The following is a 23,651-nucleotide window of genomic DNA, read 5'->3' on the forward strand; positions in this document are numbered from 1 at the left end:
GGAACAGAGTATATTGCTTGGCTAGGCAATATCGTTTTGAGACCAGACAATGAAGAAGAGATCCATGCAGATGATATCTTCATAAAGGGATAGTACTCTGTTCCTTGGCAGTGAGATGAGATGGTGCTTATACCTGATTCTAGAAAAACGAAAAGTGAAGCTCACATATCCAGTGAGATCATGTCCTTTTATCGCACATTGATAGAGTACCGTGAGATTGAGTATTTCTAGACATCATCATTTGTGGATAAGACTATTGACCTGAAGGAAAAAAAATCTAAATCCAATTCTCCAGTATTAGGGTGTCTTTCATAGATTCACATGCTTGAATAATTCCCTGTCGTTGAAGTGGGAGTCCCACGGTACATAAAATAGTAGTAAGAAACATATATACATAAAAAACAATATATATATATATATATATATCTGAATATATATATCTGAATATAGATATCAAATAATATACATATTAAAAAGTAAAATTTTGAAGTACCATAGAACAGCACTGGCCCATTGAAAGCATTGAGGGAGAGCTCACTTTAGTAACATATCCAGGTCATTATAATAGTCCACATTCCAGCCAATCAGGCTGTAGCACCCTCTAGAACCTTCTCCTCAGAAGCTCAAGCCTCAGATTTTCTACCGCACGTCGTGTGAAGGGAGACTACCTGAGCTCTGCTCAGTTTTCTTCAACTTCAAACCTTCAGAACTTCAAGAACATGTCTTCTACAAAAAAGTCTTTATTCAGGCCCTGTCCTGCCTGTTGGAAACTTCGTCTTTTCTCTGAGGACCCTCATAAAAAATGCATCTACTGCTTGTACCTGGACCATGAGGTGAGGAGTTGCAAAGTTTGTCGGACATTTTCATCAGAGACCCTAAAAGATAGAGAGGCCCGTCTCCTTCTGTGGCTACAGAGGTTGAAGACCTCCGACAACCCTGTGTCTGATATAGAGAGTGTGTCTTCTCGCCAATCTAAGACCTCTCTGAAGCGTAGGTCTGAGACTGAGATTCCTTCTCCTTTTCTTAAAAAGAAGAAGCTTGTGGACGCTCCGAAGTCAGTCTCCCCACGGGATCGGCCGGCCTCTACGCCTGCGGGACCTAGCTCTCTGGCGTCGCAGATCCACACTGTGCCCTCGTCCTCCAAAACGAGTCCCAGCTCGTCGACGAGCCCGTAGACGCGCCCGTCGACGACGACGAAATCCGTCGACGGTATACCTACTTCGATGACGACCAGCACTCAGTCGACGACGACGACTACTTCGTCGACGATGGCCCAGGAGGTCCGGCCTATCTCGTCCATTGTTAAGATCTTGTCAACGGCGAAGAAATCCGTCTCGTCGACGAACCTTCCTAAGCGGTATTCGTCGACGAAGACTTCGTCGACGCGTCACGTCTCGTCGACGCAACCTCTTCCGTCGACTGTGTTCTCATCGCCGGCAAATACCTCGTCGACATCAGCTTCGTAGACGATAACTCCGTCGACGCTGAAGATATTAGATCTCCGAGCCCTCAACAAGTACATCAAGTCACAAACATTTCGAATGCTGACTTTGCTGGAAATCTTACAGTTCCTAAACCCCGAGGAGTTCCTCTCCACAATCGACCTCCAAGATTACTACTTTCATGTGCCGATCCATCACAGACACAGAAAGTACCTGCGTTTCAAAGTAGGGACGAAACACTTCCAATTCAAGGTTCTGCCTTTCGGCCTTCGTTCCGCTCCGAGGGTCTTCACAAAGATCATGGCTCCGGTAGCGGCTTATTTACGCCTATAGGGCATACAAATTAACCCCTGCTTAGACGATTGCCTGATAAAGGCCCCAACTTTCTCGCAGCACAACAACACACTCCGACTTGCCTGTCAGTCTTCAAGAACTTGGGTTTTTCCATCAACTACGAAAAAGGGAAAAAAGACCTTCCAAGACAAAGAGGGCCCTCTTAAAACACAGGAAACCTAAAACACACTTATTCTGTCCCACATAGGATGACCACAAGCACATAGGATTTTAATGACATCGAACCATCGTATCTAAGGAATAGAAAGAGATCCACTCCACGAGAGATACAGGGTCCATACTTCAATAAAAAGAAGGTGAGCTCATAGGACTTTGTTAATAAATTGGACACGCCCATTAGTTCTTTGGAAATAAACTCGAGAAGCTACACGATAATGCCACCAAGAAAGAATGGGCAAGAAGGGGAGAGAGCCCCCTAAAGGTAATAAAATATTTTTTTTTTAAAAAGGGGGGCACAGAAATAAATACCGAATTAACATACAGTGAAAGAGGGCAGTTTCACCAGAAAGCTCCAATTAAGCAAGCGCAATAACGGAAACACCCATAAGTTTAAGGATAGGTAGTACCTCGAACTTACGAACTTCCATGGAATAAGGGGTACTAATTTATGTATCTGCACTTTATTTGTAGGCTTGATTTGTGACAAGATTGAGAGACAACAAATTCTGGTCTTGAAAAAGGCGGTAATAATTGATGCAACAACCGCCAAAACGCGTAGACGCAAAGGAAGCACAATTGACTATTAGCCAACAGGAGGGTACAATAATAAATGTGATATGACCACAGGCTACTATTATCAATGTTATAAATAATTGGACACGGTTGAGGTATTTTCTTTTATGTTGTCTCTGTTTGGATTATGCAGGTCATAATCAATGTACTATGAAGAAATTATATGTTTTGACAAATTGATGTTACAAAATGTTTTTATGACACCTTTTACTGTGGAATAATGAATACACTCAACGAATTGAATGATTCATTGTACTTGAGTGTATGACAAATATAATGTATAACGTGCAATAACTGTGTTTTTAATAAATGTGCCAGGAAATTGGCTGAATAATAAAATATATATATGTTTTTTAATTTAGTTCTAACGCAGCAGTATGTTTACATGTTATTTGGTAGTACTGCAGAATAGTTGGTAGAATTTTAATTCACATAAGATGTTCTAAGGGAATCCTCGCTTTAAGTCTTTCATAGATTCACATGCGACCCACCCTTCCTCCCCTCAGAGGCTCTCTTCTCCTCATGCACTCTTGGTCACTCTAGTGCTACAAAAATCTGAGGGCTTGAGCTACTGAGGAGAAGGTTCTAGAGGGTGCTACAGCCTGATTGGCTGGAATGTGGACTATTATAATGACCTGGATATGTTACTAAAGTGAGCTCTCCCTCAATGCTTTCTATGGGCCAATGCTGTTCAATGGTACTTCAACATTTTAAAAAGTGTCCCTTCTACAGTTTCCAAGAGCCGGCAGCATAACACTTACCTAGCAGCCAAGATGGTGCGTGCTGGGAAAAGCAGTCTGTGGCATGAGGCGGCGTCAAGGTGTTCAGGAAACCAATCGGCTCTGCTGGGCTGCTAACCAATGGCAGCGAGATGGATCATTCAAAAGTTACAGGAAGCAGTTTTCAGTGTAAGGGCATTTGATAAAGGGACTTATCCCGAAACGCGCCATGCCGCCTGTGCTGGAATAAAGGTTTTCTCCTTGGTTCCCCACTTGTGTCCCTCTGGTTCTTTATATATATATATTTTTATGTATGTATATACATATATATATTTTTATGTATATATGTTTCTTACTACTATTTTATGTACCGTGGGACTCCCACTTCGACGACGGGGAATTATTCAAGCATGTGAATCTATGAAAGACTCCAATACTGGAGAACCACAGTTTACAGGTAAGTAACTTTTGTTCTTTCCTCTCACCCAGAGAAAAACAAGTTCTAGTCAGAATCAGCCCAAGTGCTGTCCCTCTGGCAAAGGCTCTCACTCATTAAACTGTTTAGTAGAGATGTTATGCAAAAGAAAAATATTGACCTCTAAAAGTGTGTACTAAACATAGTAAACCCCTGTTATGCACAATGATCAACACTTAACCTAAAGCTTAACATGATCAACTTAGCTTTTAAAACAAACAAAATGAGATGTTGGATGGAGCACAAACTTTTCAGACACTCTCCCCCCCCCCCGTCACTATTAGATCTGGGTTGAATCCATCATCGTTCTTTAGCACACTTCTTCACCCCAGTTCAGACCCAGCCATATACAAATCAGTTTTTACCTTGTTTCTCATGGAGACAGTCTTGCCCGAACTGCCAAGCCAGGTCTTCCCTGGACCAGAAACAAGCATCCTGGAACCGGGTTTGGGATAACACCGCTCATCAGCCAGGCTAGCTTGAATCCAGTGGCAAAGTGAGCAAGGGACCCACGTCTGGTCATACCCTGCTAACGTAGGGTGAACAAAGCAAACGCAAGGAGATGATGGATAGAGCTCTGAAACTTTTCAGACACTCACCTCCAGTCACTATTAGATCTGGGTTGAATCCATCATCTTTCTTTAGCTCACTTCGCCACCCCCGTTCGGACCCAACCATATGCAAATCATATTTCAATTTGACCCTGTTTCTCATGAGAACAGTCTTGCCCGAACTGCCAAGCCATGCCTTCCCTGGACCTGAAACGAGCATCCTCGGACCGGTTTCGTGGTAACAACCCCTCCTCAGACAGGCTAGTTTGAATCCAGTGGCAGTGAGCAAGGGATCCACGTGTGGGCATACCCTGCCAAATAACGATGATGGATTACCCATTACAAGAATGTCAATATTAAAAGTAAATCACTCCCTGCAGATTTACAAGTAACCCTGTCATGAGTCTTTGAAATACAGCAGCTATAGAGGCTAATCATAAAGACATCCCCCTAAAGCTATGACACTCAAACGGCATGATAAAAATGATTCTGCTTCCCACCTGTTATAAAATTTGATGCTATGCTAGTGATAGGCCAAGGGCGTAAAACCAATTAACTCCCTTCTTCATGGCGACCTTATCTATTTTTATTAAGGGAAATTGGTGTACCTGAATTTTGTTATTCAGTCTCCTCGGGTCGACATACAGCTGGACCCTGCCGTTAGCATGTCTTGCAATTACTAAGAGAGCTACCTCTGATTATTTGACTTGTTCAATAATCCTCATGTTAAACATTTTCTTAAGTTCCGTTTTAACTTTGTCTCTTACACCCAAAGGCACATTTCTTACTTTCTGTACTTTGGGAACTGCACCAGCCTTGAGTACTATTTTATAGGGAAAACGTCTTCATTTTCTAATACTGAGGCAGAATCTGATACAATCTGTAAAGTTTCCGTATCGCCAGTTTGTAAAGTATTGCAGTGCACATACATAATTTGTATACAAATTCATTCCATTATAATGTTGAAAGCAATGAATATAGGATCCTCTCTCAGGCAACAACTGCAATTTCTCTGATACTAACATTTTACTCGGATTATTACGCACCAAATAGTTTAATAACAAGGGGGCATTACATAAGCTTTTTTTACCTTACCGAAGCTGGGCTCTGCACAATATATGCTGATTATGCAAGCATCGAAGATCTAGTCAAGTCACCAGAAGTGCTATACTCTGATCTCTAAAAATCTGTTTCAATTAATTTCTAGTTTGCGATCACAATTATGTTCCGGTTTCTAGAAAATGTAGCAAGCAGAATTGCTGGCATGAAACTTCTGCAGAAACTTGTGTCAATTCTTTACTGGCATGCCATAAATACTCTTTATTTGTCATGAGTTTAAAATCTCATATACATGATATTTTTTGTATGATCTTTTCACAGAGCTCACGTTTCTTTGGATGGAAACTCTACTGGGTCTTAGTAGAACACGGAGTTCTCTCCTGGTATCAGAATCAGTAAGTGCTTATTTATTGACTATTTTTTCAAATTACATTTTGATTAATCATATATGTGTAATCGGTGATGCCTCAGCGTGGCATTTTATCATACACATATATTACTTAAAGTGGCTGTACAAAATGAATTCACTGAACATATACAATGTAATGTGAATAGAACTTGTGAGCTTCTCGAGTTCGTTGCATTCTTGTGCCCTAGACATAATGTTTTGATTCCATAATTCACATTGGCTTGTCCTTTATACAATATTAATTTCAAGTGATGACATGTTTCCAGTTTGTGACCGATCTGGAAGGGTGCTGATTGTTGGAATGCATAGACCAATGAATTAAAAATAATGTAATTGGTTGCTAGTAATTTCTTTAGCAAATTATGTAGAGATGTCTAGCAATATGATGCTTTGTGACATCCTAAAAAAAAGAATATAAAGGAGTATATAAGAGTGATGGCAATGTAGTGGTAACATTGATTTCTACTTACCTCGAGGACAGTACAGCAATATTTGCTGATCCCTATCCATTGGGATTGTTTAAAGATCATTTGAACCCTGTGTAAAACAACAAAAGTCAAAGTGTACTCACTCAGGGAAAAATACCTGTGTGGGCAAAAGGAAAGGACATGATGCGCAATTCCAATCAGTATTGAGAACAAGGATAAATTCACTGAAGTGACATAAAAACGTATCCAGGGTAGTAAGAGTTAGAAGCACTGCTAAACTAGTACTACATGCAGGGAATCTGGATTGACTCATTCCTTTAACATGTGCTTTCACCAGTTAGAAACCTGCCATGAACCAATGCAAGGTGCACAATAACATCAAAGTGGGAGACCACTCTGTCGGGGTCTACCCTGTAAGGACTACCATCATCAGTGTCAGAGAGTAAGACTTGATACTGTGCTTCTTCTTGCCACATAGGAAAGTGAAAACGTGCTCGGAACACGCCATGACTTCCAGTGTAGGGACACTCAGGGTCTAACTGTGCCTTGCGCATGCAATGCATTATTAAAGGGAACCATTAGGATAATGGGATGGGCAAACTCCTAATAGCCTGAACCTTCCTTTTTCTTAGGAACGCTATTTTTTACAAACATTAAGGATTACATAATTACATTTCTGACATCATATAATAGAACAAAAGATCCCACTTAGCAATCATAAATTAACAATGGCAGTACATATAAAACATTTGACAATTGGTAGGTGTTAGACCAGACATCCTTGGCGTGTTTTTCCCCTGTATTTTTTGCTTCTGACCGCCTGTTTTAAACTGTTTGCTGCATTTCGTTTATGCTGGTTTTAGGACTCTGGGCACTTCACAGCTGCTAACCAGTACTGAAGTGCAAGTGCTCCCTGTGTAAATTGCCTTGGTGATTGATTTATCCATGATTGATTTATCCATGATTGGCATATTTGATTTACTGGTAAGTCCCAAGTAAAGTGCACCGCGTGTGCCCAGGGCCTGTAATTGAAATGCTACTAGGCAGCCTGCAGCACTGATTGTGCCACCCACATGATTAGCCCTGCATCCAAGTCTCAGACCTGCTACCACAGTGCCTGTGTGTGCAGTTCTGAACTGCCATGTCAACCTGGCAAGTGCAACCTTCCCTTTTACTACATGTAAGCCACTTGTAAGTTAGACCCAAGGTAGCCCCCATGGGCAGGGTGCAGTGTATTTTAAAGGTAGGACATGTACTGGTGTGTTTTACATGTCCTGCTAGGGAAATAGTACTAACTTATTTTTTCACTATTGCAAGGACTATCTCTCCCATAGGTTATCATTGGAGCTGCCTTTTAACCCCTAAAAGTGTAACTTCCATTCGGTAAGACATAGAGAGTTAGAGTTTGGGCTTCTCTGAACTCACAATTTGAAAATGTATCTGTTCTAGGCCTGTGTGCTGTAAATACACATGCTTTTGAATACTCCTGCTATTGGTGTTGTGTCCAGATGTTCGCAAGTTTTTTTTCTTCAAAGAAGTTTTTCCAGTTATGAGCTAAGGTGACTCCTCCTTTTGGTGATAGTCCGCATGAGCATCAACTCCATTGTTTGATATTTTTTTTCTGCCATCAGGTTTGGACGTGTATTACTGCGCTCCGGTTCAAACCCGTTCTTCGGGTTCCTCTCGGTGCGCATTCCCTTCTACATTCAACGGTATTGTTTTTGTACTCATTTTCCCTGTTCGTCGCATATTGAATCATTCAGCAAATTCTCCATTTTCGATCGAAAACTTTGTGGGCGGCCCTCAGGCCTAGCCGTGTCGGTCCAGCTTTCTGCTGATGGAATGGACGCCGTTTCAATTCTGTCCTCGGTACCACGCCAAGTACCCTTACACCGACCTACGTCGAGCTCTCTGGAACACAAGGAGGAAGACAGCGTCGCCTGTAAATCGTTTCGGTCCAAGAAAACTCTACGTGATCGTCGGGCTTGATGAGGAGAAATGCAACACCAAAGCATTCAACACACTCCGGATATCTTCGGCGAAGAATCCGAGCAAGAAGAGGTCCAAGCGTCGGCAGCAGAAGAAGAGGCCTCCGTTCCAGAGTCTGATTCTAAACTCAAGATCTAGTTAGAGTCCGAAGACGTGCCTCTGGGACAAGAGGCCTTGAGTACCCACGACCCCTTGCCTCCCAAAACCTTTTCCAAAAAGCATAAGCCGACGGCACTGAGACATTGTTTCCGATGCCCCGCCTACTGGCTTGGCACTGAAAATAAATAATAATGCCTTCCAGTTCAGGAGCGATTTGGTCTAAATCCTCTTCAGATCTGAAACTCTTGGGTTCCAAGGACAAATCCGGATCGGAGCCGAAACCCTCCGCTCCAAAACAAAAGTATGCTTCGGAATCAGAAACTTCCGCTCCAAAAGGCGAACCTCTCTTCGAGCCCAATTTGAAGAAACCGTGTCTCCGAGCCTTCCAAACCAATTTTAGACCTTTTTAAAGATAAATTAGATCCTAAACAGGTGAAGATTTATATCAATCCTGATACAGGACATATTTCTGCTAAAACACCAGCCAAACACAAACTTCCTTCAGAGGACCCTGCCTATAAGATCCCTCTGAAGAAGAAAAAAGACAAGGCAATCAGCCCTGCTCATCTTGCCCCACAACCCCCTCCACCTTCTCCACATTTACCAATTCTAGATCCTTTACACATAACACCTCAGGGATCTCCATATACACAGCCTGATGGGGATGATATTGATGAAGAAGACACATTTGTCTGTATACCCATGGAATCATTACACTATTGACCGTCCACTGGATACTGACCCAGACCTTTACCCTGCAAAGCCATCACCACCTTATGATAATGTGGCTTATCAAAAACCTAATTGCTAGAGCAGCAGAGTATCATGGGGTGTCCTTACATAAAGAGTCATTAGAAGAAGACTTTTTATTTGAAACACTTGGGTACACACACAGGTCAAGTCAAACACTCACTATGCTGAAGGGCATGATGAGGCATGCAGATGACATCTTCAAAGACCCTGTGTGAGCACATATTTTAACTCCCAGAGTCGATAAAAAATATAAACCTTCTCTATCTGATCCTGTGTGTATTAAAGGACAATTATCTCTCGACTCCCTGGTGGTGTCCAATGCTCGCAAAAGAGCTAATTCGCAAACCTCTGGTGATGCACCTCCCCCAGACAAAGAATTTAAGCTTCTAGATGACTCGGGGGGAAACGAGTGGCTGCTCAAGCCGCTAACCACTGGCGCATCACAGACACACGGGGCCTACTATCTAGGTACGACAGGGCACACTGGGACGAGATGGAGCAACTGCTCCAATATCTCCCAGACGAACACAAAGCCAAGGCACAAGATTTAGTTCAAGAGGGAAACTCATTTCTAACTCTTCAATCAGATGTGCTCTAGGTGCAGTTGACACCACAGCTAGGGAGGTCAATACCAGCATTCTCCTTAGAAGGCATGCATTGCTTAGGATTTTGGGGTTTAAATCTGAGGTTCAACAGTCCATTTTAAACAGCCCTTTCGCAAAGAACAATTGTTAGGTCCTGAAGTCGATAAGTCTTTAGAAAAAATGAAAAATTACACCAAAGTGGCAAAGTCCATGGGATTGCTCCAGTGTCCATCAAATAGAGGCTCCTTTCGCCACTCCTTTTACAGAGCAGGGTCTAAAACTACATCTTCAAACCCAAATATTTCCTCTTATAAAAGCAACACACCTTTAGAGGTTGCTATAGAGGAGGATATAGAGGAAACAATTCCATAGGTTGGCGTAAAGGCGCCACACCGCTTAACACCCCTTCCCCTAACAAACAGTGTGACTTGCCCACACTCCCCGATTACTTAACACCTGTCGGGGGAAGACTAAACTGTTTCTCCCCATTTAGTCTTCCACACCAACCGACAAATGGGTGATCGACCTTATCCGACATGGCTATTGCCTCGAATCCTCCAAACATTCCACCCACATTCACAAACTGTCATCAGACCACTTAGTTACTCAAATAAGAGGTGCAATCTCTCTTACAAAAGGGAGCCATAGAACCAAGTCCATTGCAGTACCAAGGTTAAGGGGCTTACTCTCTTTATTTTCTGTTCCCCAAAAAGGATGGCTCCTTAAGACCAATTGTGTATCTCAGAATGTTAAACATACTGACAGAACATTTCCATATGGTAATGCTTCAACAGGTACTTCCACTTCTACAGCAAGGCAATTGTATGTCAACACTAGACTTAAAAGATGCATATTTTCACATTCTGGTTCATCCAGCTCATCGCAAATAGCTCAGATTTGTAATAGCAGGCAAACACTATCAGTTCAAAGTACTCCCTTTCGGAGTAACTACTGCTCCCAGAGTATTTAACAAATGTCTAGCAGTAGTCGCAGCTCATCTCAAAAGACAACAAATTCACATCTTCCTGTACATAGACGACTGGCTTATCAAAGCCAGCACACATCAAAAGTGTCTAGAACACACCAAGACCACCCTACACCTACTCTACCAATTGGGTTTCACTGTCAACTTGCAAAAGTCTCACCTACAGTCTTCACAGATACAATCTTCTCTAGGAGCCACTCTCTATAACCACATGGTTCTAGACTCTCCCAATGCAGCCAGAATTTGCAATATCCTAACTCTATTGGTACAATTCCAGGCCAATCTAACCTTCCCAGCCAGGAATTTCATGCTGCTACTAGGAATGATGGCGTCATTCATCGTAATAGTGCCTGACGCAAGACTACACATGCGTCCTCTACAAGAATGTTTAACACGTCGGTGGAATCAATCACAGGGTCAATTAACAGATCTAGTGTTGGGGGACAGCTGCTCCCAAAGTAAAAATGTTTCTTTATTCGGTTAAAAAATTTTAAAACCATCAAAGCACAGAACAGTATTTCATTCATGAATTATTCATAATTATATACAAACAACTAGCACCACTAAATACGTTACAAAGTAACAATACTATACAATTGGCTACACAATAAATAAATAGAATAAAAACAGTTTGTCACCCACAGGGTATTCCAAAATCCATCTCAATACTCATTTTGATAACAATTTTTGTACTAAAAGATGTCCATGCAAGAAGGGGGTTGGCATGGGCGAATTATGGTAACAGTAACTTGTTTCGACATCTGATAGCCCCTGTAATGTAGCTTGCTACCCCAAAACAGCCACGGACCCAAGCATTTGTAAATAGGTCAGGGCCGGTCTGACTTGCTCGAAATTACAGCCCCTTAATAATGGGACAATAAATTTCTTACGATGAAATACATAAAACTTACAAAAAAAGATCATGTGGAGCATATCTTGCTCAGAACAGTTATCACATGGGCAAGGCCCCAAAGTTCCACTTTTAGCAAAGCCTTTTGGAAAAGATAACAGTCATGGAAGCATATTGTGCTTAAACCTTAATAGCGCAAAAAGATGAAATGGCTTATTTATGTAAGTTAAGTATGGCTGGATGTCTTTCCCCATACTTAGCATTACAAAACTTCTCACTGCACCCATCTCTCTCTGCAGTGGTGGAACCCACAACATTTATCAGAAGGGCAGCCCTTCATCAACCCTGTTCCACAAATCGTGCTAACAGACACATCTCTCACAGGTTGGGGTGCACATCTCCACCATTACACAATCCAAGGTCTCTGGCACAACAAGCACAGACGTCTCCACATAAACTATCTAGAGCTTCTAGCAGTATTTCTAGCGCTGAACGCTTTATAGTCTCATGTCAAAGACAAAGTTGTCCTAGTCCGCATGGACAACATGACAGCAATGTACTATGTACAAAAACGGGGCGGGGAGCAGCACTCACTCCAACTGTCACGCCTCTCCCAGACCATTTGGAACTCGGCTATCCATCACAAGATTAATCTCTAGCAGAACATCTTCCAGGAGTGAACAATCAAATTGCTGACCTCAGCAGAAGGAGGTAGCAAATACACGAGTTGGAACTTCATCCCCAAGTTCTCCTTCCATACTTTCAACAATGGAGATACCCACAAATGGATCTGTTTGCCACAGTAGACAACACACAATGCCCAAACTTCTCCTCCAGATTCCCACACCCTCTCTCCAAAGTCAATGCCCTATGGATGAATTGTTCAGGGGTTTTTGCCCACGCTTTTCTGTCACTCCCACTCCTTCCGTTTATGGTTCGCAAACTCAGGCAAACATCACTCACACATGGGCCCGTCGACCATGGTACAATACCCTGTTAGAGCGATCAGTAGTTCCACATCAAAAACTACATCTCACCTCCAGCCTTCTCACTCAGAACCATGGGGAAATTAAGCATATAATTCCCAAGGAGCTCAACTTAACAATTTGGCTCCTGAAGTCCTAGAGTTTGGATATTTATATTTGCCACCAGACTGTATGACTATTCTGAAAGAAGCAAGAAAGCCTACTACTATAACTTGTTATGCAGCAAAATGGAAACAATTTGTTGTCTATTGTAACAACAAAAAACGTATTCCTCTTCCACTCAGGCCTCCATTTACACGGAGGCGAAAGAACTGTTAACCATCCTGGGGCTGCCCGTTCTGGCACCCCAGGATGTTCAGGACTTGGATTCTGCCTTGACAAATGAGGAGGTATCTAAGGCGATTGGCGCCCTACATTCCAGAAAAGCTATGGGCCCTAGTGGCCTTTCAATTGAACTTTACAAATCCAACGCATCTACAATTGCACCGTATCTCATAAGGATGTATGAAGAAAGCGTGAATAAGGGCACCCTACCCGAATAACAGAGAATGGCTAACATTGTCATCATACACAAAAAAGGGGACCCCCAGCATTATGACTCGTACAGACCTATCTCTGTCCTAGACCCGGAAGTCAAAATGCTAGCCAACATTTTGGGATTGTCTTTCACCCCTGCTCCATAAACTGATTCACATGAATCAATTTGGTTTCATACCTGGTCGAAATACCGCTCTGAACCTACAGCACCTTCACAGTGTCTTGGGTAGGGCAGCTACAATTCGAGAAGAGGCATTGATCATGTCTCTGGACGCCAAGATGGCATTTAACATGGTCAAATCACCCTTTTTATTTGCTGCTTTTGAAAGGTTCGGGGAGAGATTTCTATCCTGGGTGTGACTCCTTTACTCAGAACCACTGGCCCGAATCGCAGTCAATGGAGGATGGTCAACAACATTCACATTGCAGCAGGGAACAAGGCAGGGCTGTCCCCTTTCCCCCTTAATTTTTGCTTTAGCACTGGAACCTCAGGCGATTTGGATCAGGGGTGACCCCCTTATAAGAGGCCTCAACTGGACCGCAGACAGGGAGGATAAAATCTCCCTTTATGCTGATGATATTTTGCTTTATTTGGCCAGACCCTATTTTTCTATTCATCGTGTCCTACACATATTCACTCTGTTTCAAAAGTACTCTGGCTATACCATTAACTGGGGCAAGTCACTGGTGTACGTTTTATGCGGGGACTGCTCAACCCTACCTAGGGCCCTGCGGGGCTAGGATAGTCACTGATGTTTTTTTTATCTGGGAATTTACGCCACAACTAACCCAACAGCATTTTATGAACATAATTAGGCTACTCCCCTGCGTCGCTTCCAGGCCGACGTGCAACACTGGCAAACACTGCCCCTTACTCTATTGGGCAGGGCCGCCTTATATAAGATGATGGCGCTTCCCCGTTTTGTCTATGCCCTCCAGAACGCACCCTATTTGGATCCGACACCGTACGTCAATGCAATTGAGTCGGAGGTACACACTCTACTTTGGAACAATGGTACTCCCCGTATAGCATTTGCTAAACTTCAGAAAAGCTGGTACGATGGAGGTATAGCCCTGCCAGCAATAAAGAGCTATTACTGGGCCTCCCAACTAGTGGTCACTAATCATTGAGTGCACCGGCCAGGACTGGACCCAGCCTACAGGATGGAAAGACACAATATGCTCCCCGGTAATTACCCCAGCGCTATTTATGGAGGGGGCAAATATGCCCCAAAATACACTCGATATATGGCATACGGCCACTTTGGGGTGATCAGCTGGGAGTGTTATCGAAATACCCAGGATTCGATAGGTGGGACTCGATTGGTCTCTCGAGGGTTGGCGATATGTGGGCAGGGTGGTCCATTTTAGTGTTCTCCACTGGGATTACAAATTACATAGTGGAGAAATTTTTAAATACCTCCAAGCCCATAATGCACTACAAAGAGCAATACCAAAAGGTACTGAGCTGCTGGTCTCCTTGCCCCTAGAGGATATACTTCTAGATAGTTACCTCCAGGAACAGGCTATTTTACTGACTGACATAAAAATACTAAACAATACACCTGATACACTAGGAAGAGCTTGTGTTAAATGGGAGGAGGATATCGGGGACATTAGTGATGAAGATTGGCAAGAGGCTTTGGCGTCCCCAGGGACGTGGGGATCAGATCCCGTTTTAAATGTATCCAACTCAAACTTCTGCCCAGAGCATACTAAACCACTTCGGTGCTTGTCAAAATGGGTGCCCTGGGCTCCTCTGCCTGCCCTAGGGGATGTAGTCAAGCTGCTACCTACCTGCACCAGTGGTGGGAATGCCCGATTCTTCAGACCTATTGGGGGATGGTCACATCAGCACTGTTTTTAACCTGTCATAAAACTTTGGAGGTCTCGCCCCGCTGGTGCCTTCTTAATATATTGGATGCAACTGACCTATTGAGAACTGAGCGAGTGTGGGTCTCCCTGGGTTGTATGGTTGCCAAACTTAACATAGCAAGAATGTGGAAGGGGTAACTAAGCCCAAGTTCCGGGACTGGGAGTCTGATATGGATTGGTGCATGCAGGCGGAAAGGGTTATATATGAAAGTAGAGGATGCCCACAAAAATGGACCAAAATCGTGGGTGCGTGGAATGTGAGTAGAGGGGTGATATGCACACTTTTTAGCGACACTGCCCCACTGTTGGTTGAACACGAGGGAGATTAATGTTCGGGTCACAAAGGAATTAATACAGCACGGGGCTAGTTGTTGGTCCTATGTAACGTCATGGCGAGTACTCTACTAATGCACTGGGGATGTTGAAAATTAATGAGATTGCACTGCACCTTGTTGTTTTTTTGTTTTTGCTGTCTTCATTTTTGTTTATTCAATAAAAAGATCTTTTAAAAAAATAATTATTATTATTCCTCTAGATGCTTCTGTTCAAAACATTATTTGTTACCTTTTGCACCTACAGCAATCTGGATTAGCTTACACATCTATTCGATTGGACCTTGCATCAGTAGCTTCGTATTTGCAGAACAGACAACATGTATCTTTGTTCAAAGTTCCTGTCACTAAAGCCTTTTTGGAGGGCTTATAGAGAGTAACACCACCAAGAATCCCTCCGGCACCAGTGTGGAATCTTAACATTGTACTTACAACACTTATGGGTCCACCCTTTGAACCTTTACACAATTGGCCTTTACAGTTCCTTTCATGGAGGTTGCCTTCCTCATTGCAATCACTTCATTAAGAAGAGTTGATGAGCTACAGGCATTAACCTTAGAAAAACCCTACTTTCCGCTTCATAAAGATAGGGTAGTTCTTTGCACCAATCCAAAATTCCTCCGAAAAGTAGTTTCTGCTTTTCATCTTAACTAATCAGTTGAGTTACCTGTGTTCTTCCCTCAACCTGATTCTGTAGCAGAACGAGCTCTTCACACACTTGATGTCAGAAGAGCATTATTGTATTATATATCGAAAGAACAATTCTTTTTTGTAAAACATAGCAACTGTTTGTTAAATTTGCTCCACCACGCAAAGGCAATCCTATCTCTAAATCTGCCATTTCAACAGCACTGAAACAGCTAGTCACCGCACTGACCCACAAGGCAGATCACAGCCTCGACCCCATCTTCGCCTGAAGCAACAACGTCCATTTCAGCCACACCACGCAGCCCCCTGGACCGCCTACCACTGCGTACACTTCCTAGTCAATGAACCCAAACCACCTAAACCCGCTCCCCGCCCCCACAAAGCAAATGCAGCAGAGTCACTGAGGAACAGCTTAACTCCACCCTAAACGATAACACCCCCTCTGCCGAAACCAACTCAAAACTCACGGCCATGGAACTCCACACATGGATCACCAAATGTGCAGACAAGCTCTCCCGCTGCTCAACCCCAACAAGCAACGCCCCAGGAAAGCAGCCTGGTTCACCACTGATCTCCAAGAAGCCAGACGCACCTGTAGACGCCCGGAGAAGAACTGTAGAAACGCCAAAACACCCGAATACTACACCACGTACTAGGACGCCATGACGGAGTACCATCAATGCATCAGGACCACCAAAAGGACCTTCACCCACAACAGAATCCTCGCCAACTCCAAGGAACTTTTTAGCATCAACCAGAAATTCTCCAAGCCCCACAGCGAAGCCACGGACATCACCTCCTCCCAGGACCTCTGCGACAAACTTTGATCCTACTTCCACCTGAAGATCCTCTACGACAGCTTCAACAATCACACACCTGACCCCGCAGTCAACCGGCCCAGCAGCAACGCCAGCCAGACCACCATCTCCGCCTGCACACAGTACACAACCGAGGAGGCCGCCGCAACCATGAAAGGTATCCACTCTGGAGCTCCCACGGATCCACACCCTCCCCACACATACCACAAACCCGCCACCACCAATCGCACCCGTGCTACAACACACCATCAATACCACCTTCGAGACCGGCTCCTTCCCCGACCACCAAAAGCAGAAGTCAGACCCCTACTCAAAAAACCCTCTGCAGACCAGACGGACCTCAAAAACTACCGGCCCATCTCGCTCCTCCTGTTTTCAGCAAAAGTCACCGAAAAGACAGTCCACGCACAACTGACAAGGTTCATCGAAGACAACCCCATCCTCGACCCTTTTCAATCCGGTTTCCGAAGCAAGCATAGCACCGAGACCGCCCTGCTCGCAGCCACTGATGACATCCGCTCCCTCTTCGACCAAGGTCACAGCGCAGCCCTAATTCTACCCGACAAGCAGGTTTCAACACCGTCTCCCACTCGGAGCCAGACTACACGACTCTGCCTTCGAATGGATCAGATCGTTCCTCACCAGCAGGAACCAAAGGATCAGACTGCCACCCTTTCTCTCTGAGCCCACGGAAACCAACTGCGGAGTCCCACAGCGAACATCACTAAGCCCAGCCCTGTTCAACGTCTACCTGGCCCGCCTCGCCGCAATCATCCTACAGCACGGCCTCAGCAAATTCTCCTACGCTGACGACGCCCAGCTCATCCTTTCCCTCACCGAGGACCCCACCACCACCAGACTCCATTTCCGGGAAGGAATGCAGGACGTCACAGCATGGATGAGCAATAGCTGCCTAAAACTCAACTCGGACAAAACCGAAGTCCTCGTCCACGGAACACCCCCTCGGCATGGAACAACACTTGGTGGCCTGCTGCCCTCTGCAACCCACCGACCTCCATAGACCTGGCCAAGCCCCACGGCATCATACTCTACACCTCCGTCTCCAGGAATCGACAGATCAATGCTGTCCCCTCCAGCTGCTTCAGCACCCTCTGCATCCTCCATAAGACCTTCAATGGATCCCCTGAGGCAAGGAAGACAGTCACCCACGCACTCCTCACAAGCAGGCTGGACTACGAAACGCCTTTGATGCCGGCATCAACGAGTCCCTACTCTGCAAGCCACAGACAATACAGAACACCGCCGCAAGACTCCTCCTCTGGATCCCCCAACATGAACACATCAGCCAACACCTGCGCAAGCTCCACTGGCTCCCCGTCGAGAAAAGAGTCACCTTCAAGATACTCACCTACAAATGCCTACACAACACCGGACCCCAATACTTCAACGACAGAATCACCCTCCACGTACCCAAACGAAACCTCAGATCCACCATCCTCCTCACCAAAACCCAGCGCATCCACAGAGCTAGAGCAGGGGGAAGATCCTTCTACATCGCAGCCTAGACCTGGAACGAGCTCCCCGCTGACATCAGACGTGCCCCCTCCCTGAACACCTTTAGGAAGGCTCTGAAGACCTGGCTTTTCGAATGAAACGGACCTGCTGAAACCCCCCACCCCACCCCCGGCGCCTTGAGACCCTCACGGGTGAGTAGTGCGCTTATAATCTCCCTGATTGATTGATTGAGTTGTCACTGACACTTGGATAGGGCTGTGCCTGTCCTCACCCACAGGTGTCTTGGGCACTACGAAGACTTTCCTTTGAAGTTTGTCTACTTCAAAGGCAAAAACTAATATAAGTACTGGAGCTGTGACGCCATAAATTCAGAATACTTCTGGAATAAGAGGACATTCTGCCAGGAAGAAAAGCTGGATGCTGTAGGAAGGACTGACCCTCTGCTTGTCGCTTTCTTGTGCTGGCCTGCTGCTTGCTACTTCTGTCCCGGCAGTGAAAGAACTGGACTTTGCTTTCCATATCTTGCTTTCTTAGGTTCTCCAAGGGCTTGGACATGCTTGCCTCCTTTTAAGAAGTCTCTGGGCCATCAAAGACTACACTGACTAGCGTCTGGGCTCTTCTGCTGAGAGCCCCAACCTGTCAAGCGGTGCCAAATCCACTTCTTGGGCCCTTGGAAGTAAAATCTGGTAACCTAAGAAGAATATCCATCCATCAACGCTCGGCGCCCGATGTGCAGCTGGAAGGCCCCCACGTCTCGAGCCCTGTGTCACCGATGTCCGTGTCATGCTCCGACACGGGCTCTGCTGTGTGGTTGAAGAATCAATGTACCACCTGCTTTGTGGCTGTGAAATCGACGCAGCATCTGTTCAACTGCATCGACCCAGCGCATCTGGATTTTTCACGGAACGTCCCTAGGTGCCAAGTTCTTCATTTGCATAGCCCAGCAATAAGGAACTGAGGCTCCGTGTCCGGAGAGCCTCGCATCCCCTCCCTTCACAGTAAGGAGCCCATTACCTCTCCTGACAGTAAGGAGCCAACACAACACATCACATGTTACTGTGTGTATGTACAAATGCTTTACACATTGCCTTTGAGATGAGCTTGACTGCTCGTGCCAAGCTACCAAGGGGGTGAACAGGGAATATTTTAGCTGTACAATTCCCTTATCCTGGCTGGAGAGAGGGTCCCTAATTGGACGGGGTGCAAACCACTGCCAATGAGAGACCCATGTTTCTAACATTGATGATAGCTGTGGTATTGGACTTGCATTTGCACTTTACATACGGTGATAGGTGCTACCAGATCGCAGATCACTACACAACCACATACTGTTTGATTTTTTTCTCTTCTTTGCAACTTTTGAGTTTTTTGTCTACAAATCATATCTAAGTCTGGGGAGCCAACAGTTGGAGCTTCAAAGTCATTGTTTGAGCTAGAGAGGTTGGAATGCTACATGGTACCTAAACTCAAAAATGTCTGCAAGGAACTCAAATGTCCTAGCGGGGGCCTCACTAAAAAGGAAGAGCTTCAAAAGGCGTGGCGGGCCTGGTGGGAAGCAGAAGAGGCATTTGGGTTCCCAGAGGATGAGAATGTTGATGTAGAAGTGGAGAAGCAGAATCTTTAGGGGATTGTTTTGGATCAGGATCCTCCTGGAAGGAAGGCACCTTCCAGGGCACGCAGCAGTGTTTCTTCCCTGGTCTGTCTCCAGAGGAGGTGAAGGACAGGCGGGAGACCATGAGGCATTAACTTGAGCTGGAAGGGCTCAGGATGGAGCATTAACGGATAAATTGGCAGTAGAGGAGAGAAAAATTATGCTAGCTCTTGAGGTGACTTAAAGGAGTTAGACTTGTAGTCCAAGTCCGGCACAGTTGGTAGCAGTGTTTCATCCATGCAATTTGCGAAAGTGATGCAGTGGCCAAAGCATGTAGGGAAAGAGTATATCAAGGAATGGTTTCCGAGCTATGAGGCAGTGCTTCACATGAATGGGGTTCTTGAGAAGAACTGGGGGGCAGGAATAGAATATAGAATCACTCTGCAGTGGAGGGGAGGGACACACAGCCTTTAGGGGCACACAGGACATCAGCTACCCTGAGATGAAGGCAGCCTTCCTTACCCGGTGTGGTCCTAGCCCAGAGAAGTACAGGGATCAGTTGAGACAGAGTAAGAAGCTCAATTCCCAGATATGGCTTGTGTGTGGATTTTTTTTGCAGAGCGCTGTATGGTTGGGTGAAGGGCAGCAAATTGACAGATTGCGAGGGGCTTTACAATTTGATTGTATGGGAGCACTTGTCTGGTCTTTGTTTTCCAGAGTGCGCAGGCACTTGATGGACAACAAGCTGACTAACCCTAGGAAGCTTGCTCAGGAGGCTGGGTGGGTTCCAGTGTCCACAAGAAGGTGTATGGGGGAGACTCCGCCAAAGGTGGGCAGGGTCCCCCGCAATAGAAGAGAGGGGACAAGGGTGAACAGAAGGAGTTCTCAAAAGGGCCCCAATCTAGTACCCCAGGTAAGGATTCCCACTCGTCAGGAGAATGGGAAACCATGGTTCTCTTCAGGTAAACCTTCAGAGATGGGGTCCTGGAAATTCTTTGGATCTGATCAGGAGGGTCACATGAGAGGGGATCCCAAGTCTCTCAAACGGGTGTAGGCCCCCACTGGTGCGCCGAGACCGGGGATGGCCAGTGCAGCACTTGGGGAGAAGTTTGTCCCAGATGAGTATGGGGACCCAGCTGAGATTACCCTTATCTCACTAGGAGAATGTGAGATGGTCCAGAGAACCTTCATGCCTGATAACATCAATAAATACAGGCAGTGAGTGATCATCAGTAGGCAAAGGGCAACAGCTGTGAGAGACCGGAGCCAGTGTGGCTACCATTAGGTGTCACATGGTGTCTGATGAACAAGTGGTCCCTGGATTGCTTCACCAAGTAGTTGTGGTAGACAACAGCAAGCGCTTTTGCAAAGTAGCTCGGGTTCCCCTGCGGGAGGAGGGTGCTTCCCCTTTTCTAACCATGGCCGAAGCCATGGTGAAGGCCTGTACACCCTTACAGTGCTAAAATGCAAAAGTGACTGGTAACCAATAATCAATTATCAGGCGTTATTCTGTACAAACATTAAGAATTATAGAATTACATTTCTGGCAACATATAAAGGAACGAGGGATTGCACTTAACAATTACAAGTAGGGGGGAGGAGCCAAGATGGCGATCGGAACAGTCGCATAACCGCCTCGCTCCGTGATTTCTTCCTCCCCGCCACCTATCCTGTATTTCATCCTGTTCTGGGTGTTCCGAATTTGGTCACCAAGGAAGAGCCTTCACTTACCATCCTTTTCCGGGGCTCTGGCGTGCAGTCATTTCGGCGTTCTGCCCCTGTTGCCTTGCTGGCCTTCCCGGCCCTGAAGCCGGGGCCTCGAGTGCTGTGCTTGCCCGGAGATGCTCGGAGTACCGGCGGTCCGGAACCGGTGGAGAGACCCGATGCTGGGAGCCTGAGTGAGAGCCGCGGGCCGGAAGCCCTGGAGTGGACCCACCCCCGCGGGTGGGCCACCCCGTATGTCCGATTGCCTGCCGGCCCGAAGAAGAGAAGCCGCGCTGTCCGGCACCCCTCAAGTGGGTAGCCCACTCCTGTTGCTTGTCCCGCCCGGGGTCCGGTGCTGGGCTCCCCCCCCGAGTGTTGTGGGGAGCACGCCCGTTCTTCTGGTGACTCTCCTTTCTCCGCCGAGCGCCATCCGCCGCGGATCGGTTGTGTGCCCTGGGGCCGCCGGTGCTCCTGGTGGACTTGGAGGCGCCCACGATGATGGCGGCGGGCGCTGTGCTTAAGATGGCGGATGGCCCCTCGGAGAGTCTTTCTCCTGGAGACAGGGAAATTGCTGCATTTGTTCTCTCCAGCCCTCGTTTGATTCGGGCGGCCCCTACTCGGAGTGCTGTCTTGTCTGCCCTGGCTGCTCTGGGGATCGACCTGTCCTTGAAATGCCGAGACTTGGAGTCGCGGATCTCCGCCATGGCTGCTCCGCCATTTTGTGACGCGGTGTCGTCTTCCCGAATTGTAATGGTTGAAACTTCTCCGGCTGCTGTGCTGGGATCTCCAGCTGGATGTTTGATTCTATGGGATCATGTGGACCCGGTGCCGATGCTGCAGTGTTTCCTACATCCTGATTTCTCTGCTTCGTGCTGGACAGCCCAGATATTGTGCTTGGCCACGTGGATAGTTGAGGTACTTTTGCATTCTGACTGCTGCCGAGTTCTCCTGGTTGCTTCTTGTTGGCCGGGACGGTGTTTTCCGGAGATCCCACTGGCCTTCCTGGACTGGTATGGACCCGCGGTATCATTCTGCTTTTCGGCCGTGGCGGGGTCTGGAAGCTCGACTCTTCATAAAAGTGGACAGGGGTGATTGTGCCGGAGTACCTGTGGGACCCTTTTAAATGGCATCTCCAGGCCTCATTATTTTGGTTAGTTCTTGTTTTTCATCCTTGTGTGGGCTTTTTTCAATGTCCTTTCCGACCTCGATTGGTGATCCGTTGTTGCGGGTGGGGTAGTATTCCATGTTTCGATCGCTGGCTCCTCTCCTCTCCTATCCTTCTTTTTCCTCTCCTTCTCTCTCTTTCTTTGTTATTATTCCCTTTCTCTTTCTTCTATATTTCGGGTGACTCTGGGCGACAGGCACGCTGTTTAGTGGGGTAGGCCGTAGCCATTACAGTGATGTAGGGTGGGGGGGGTGTTTGTTATTTTAGTTTGTTTTATTCTATGGTCCCTTTTTGCTTTTTCAGGGGGTGGGCTATGTCCCTTTGTCTTCACTCCTTTGTTTCGTACGTGTCCGCACTTTCTCCTTTTCCGGGGCGGGAGGGCTGTACATGTGGCGTCCACGTTATTTGTTCGCTGACATTTGTCCTTTATTTTTGAACCTTTGCTGGGCGTGGGATGTCTTTGGGCTTCGCCCTACTAGGGTTATTTGATTGCGTGGGGGGCTGTCTCCATCCCGCCCCCCCCCTCTTTTTCTGTATATGTTGCGTGACGCCCGGTAGATATGGTTGCTGCCTCCTCTATAAAATGTAAAATGAAACCTTTCTTATCCTGGCGCTGACTGTTTAACGTCTTTATTTCACGTCTATCCTGTATTCATTCTATGGTATGCATTGATGTTGCCCTTTTTTTGACTCTCCTGCTTTTACGGCCGGCCCCTGTGGTTGTAGGCCTGCGCTTGTACTTCTACGTGTCTTTCAATAAAGGTTTTAAAAAAAACAAAAAACAATTACAAGTAAACATTGACAGTACATATAAAACATTTGACAAGTGTTAGCAGCACATGTTCAAAAGCAATAATTTAGGCCTGCATATCCCTACAGGGCTAATACGCAAAAGAGACTGGTAACCAAACAATTATTGAGAGTTCAGTATGCTGATCATTGTCTCACAATTGTAAGAACATTTACACTGGAGAATGGTAAAGCATTCCCAATTTCCTTGTCCATGTCTCTATGGCATACTCTTGGTTCTTCCTGTCAACAGCCACCTGCCTATGACACTGTGCTATCCGTCAGCAGTACTAGAGTTTGT

The 23,651-nt window shown here is 45.9% G+C and overlaps 1 protein-coding gene across 1 annotated transcript in view; it reads left to right on the forward strand.

The window, feature by feature from the left end:
• The window catches only part of OSBPL1A (oxysterol binding protein like 1A), a 1,891,697-nt gene that overhangs the window by 421,322 nt on the left and 1,446,724 nt on the right, over positions 1-23,651 (forward strand). Inside the window, exon 8 of the mRNA XM_078687412.1 lies at positions 5,654-5,727. Within this exon, the coding sequence (XP_078543538.1) occupies positions 5,654-5,727 (74 nt within the window). The remainder of the gene's footprint in view (positions 1-5,653; positions 5,728-23,651) is intronic.

The sequence above is a fragment of the Lissotriton helveticus genome, chromosome 4_1 (assembly GCF_964261635.1).
Source record: "Lissotriton helveticus chromosome 4_1, aLisHel1.1, whole genome shotgun sequence".
Taxonomy (NCBI): Eukaryota; Metazoa; Chordata; class Amphibia; order Caudata; family Salamandridae; genus Lissotriton; species Lissotriton helveticus.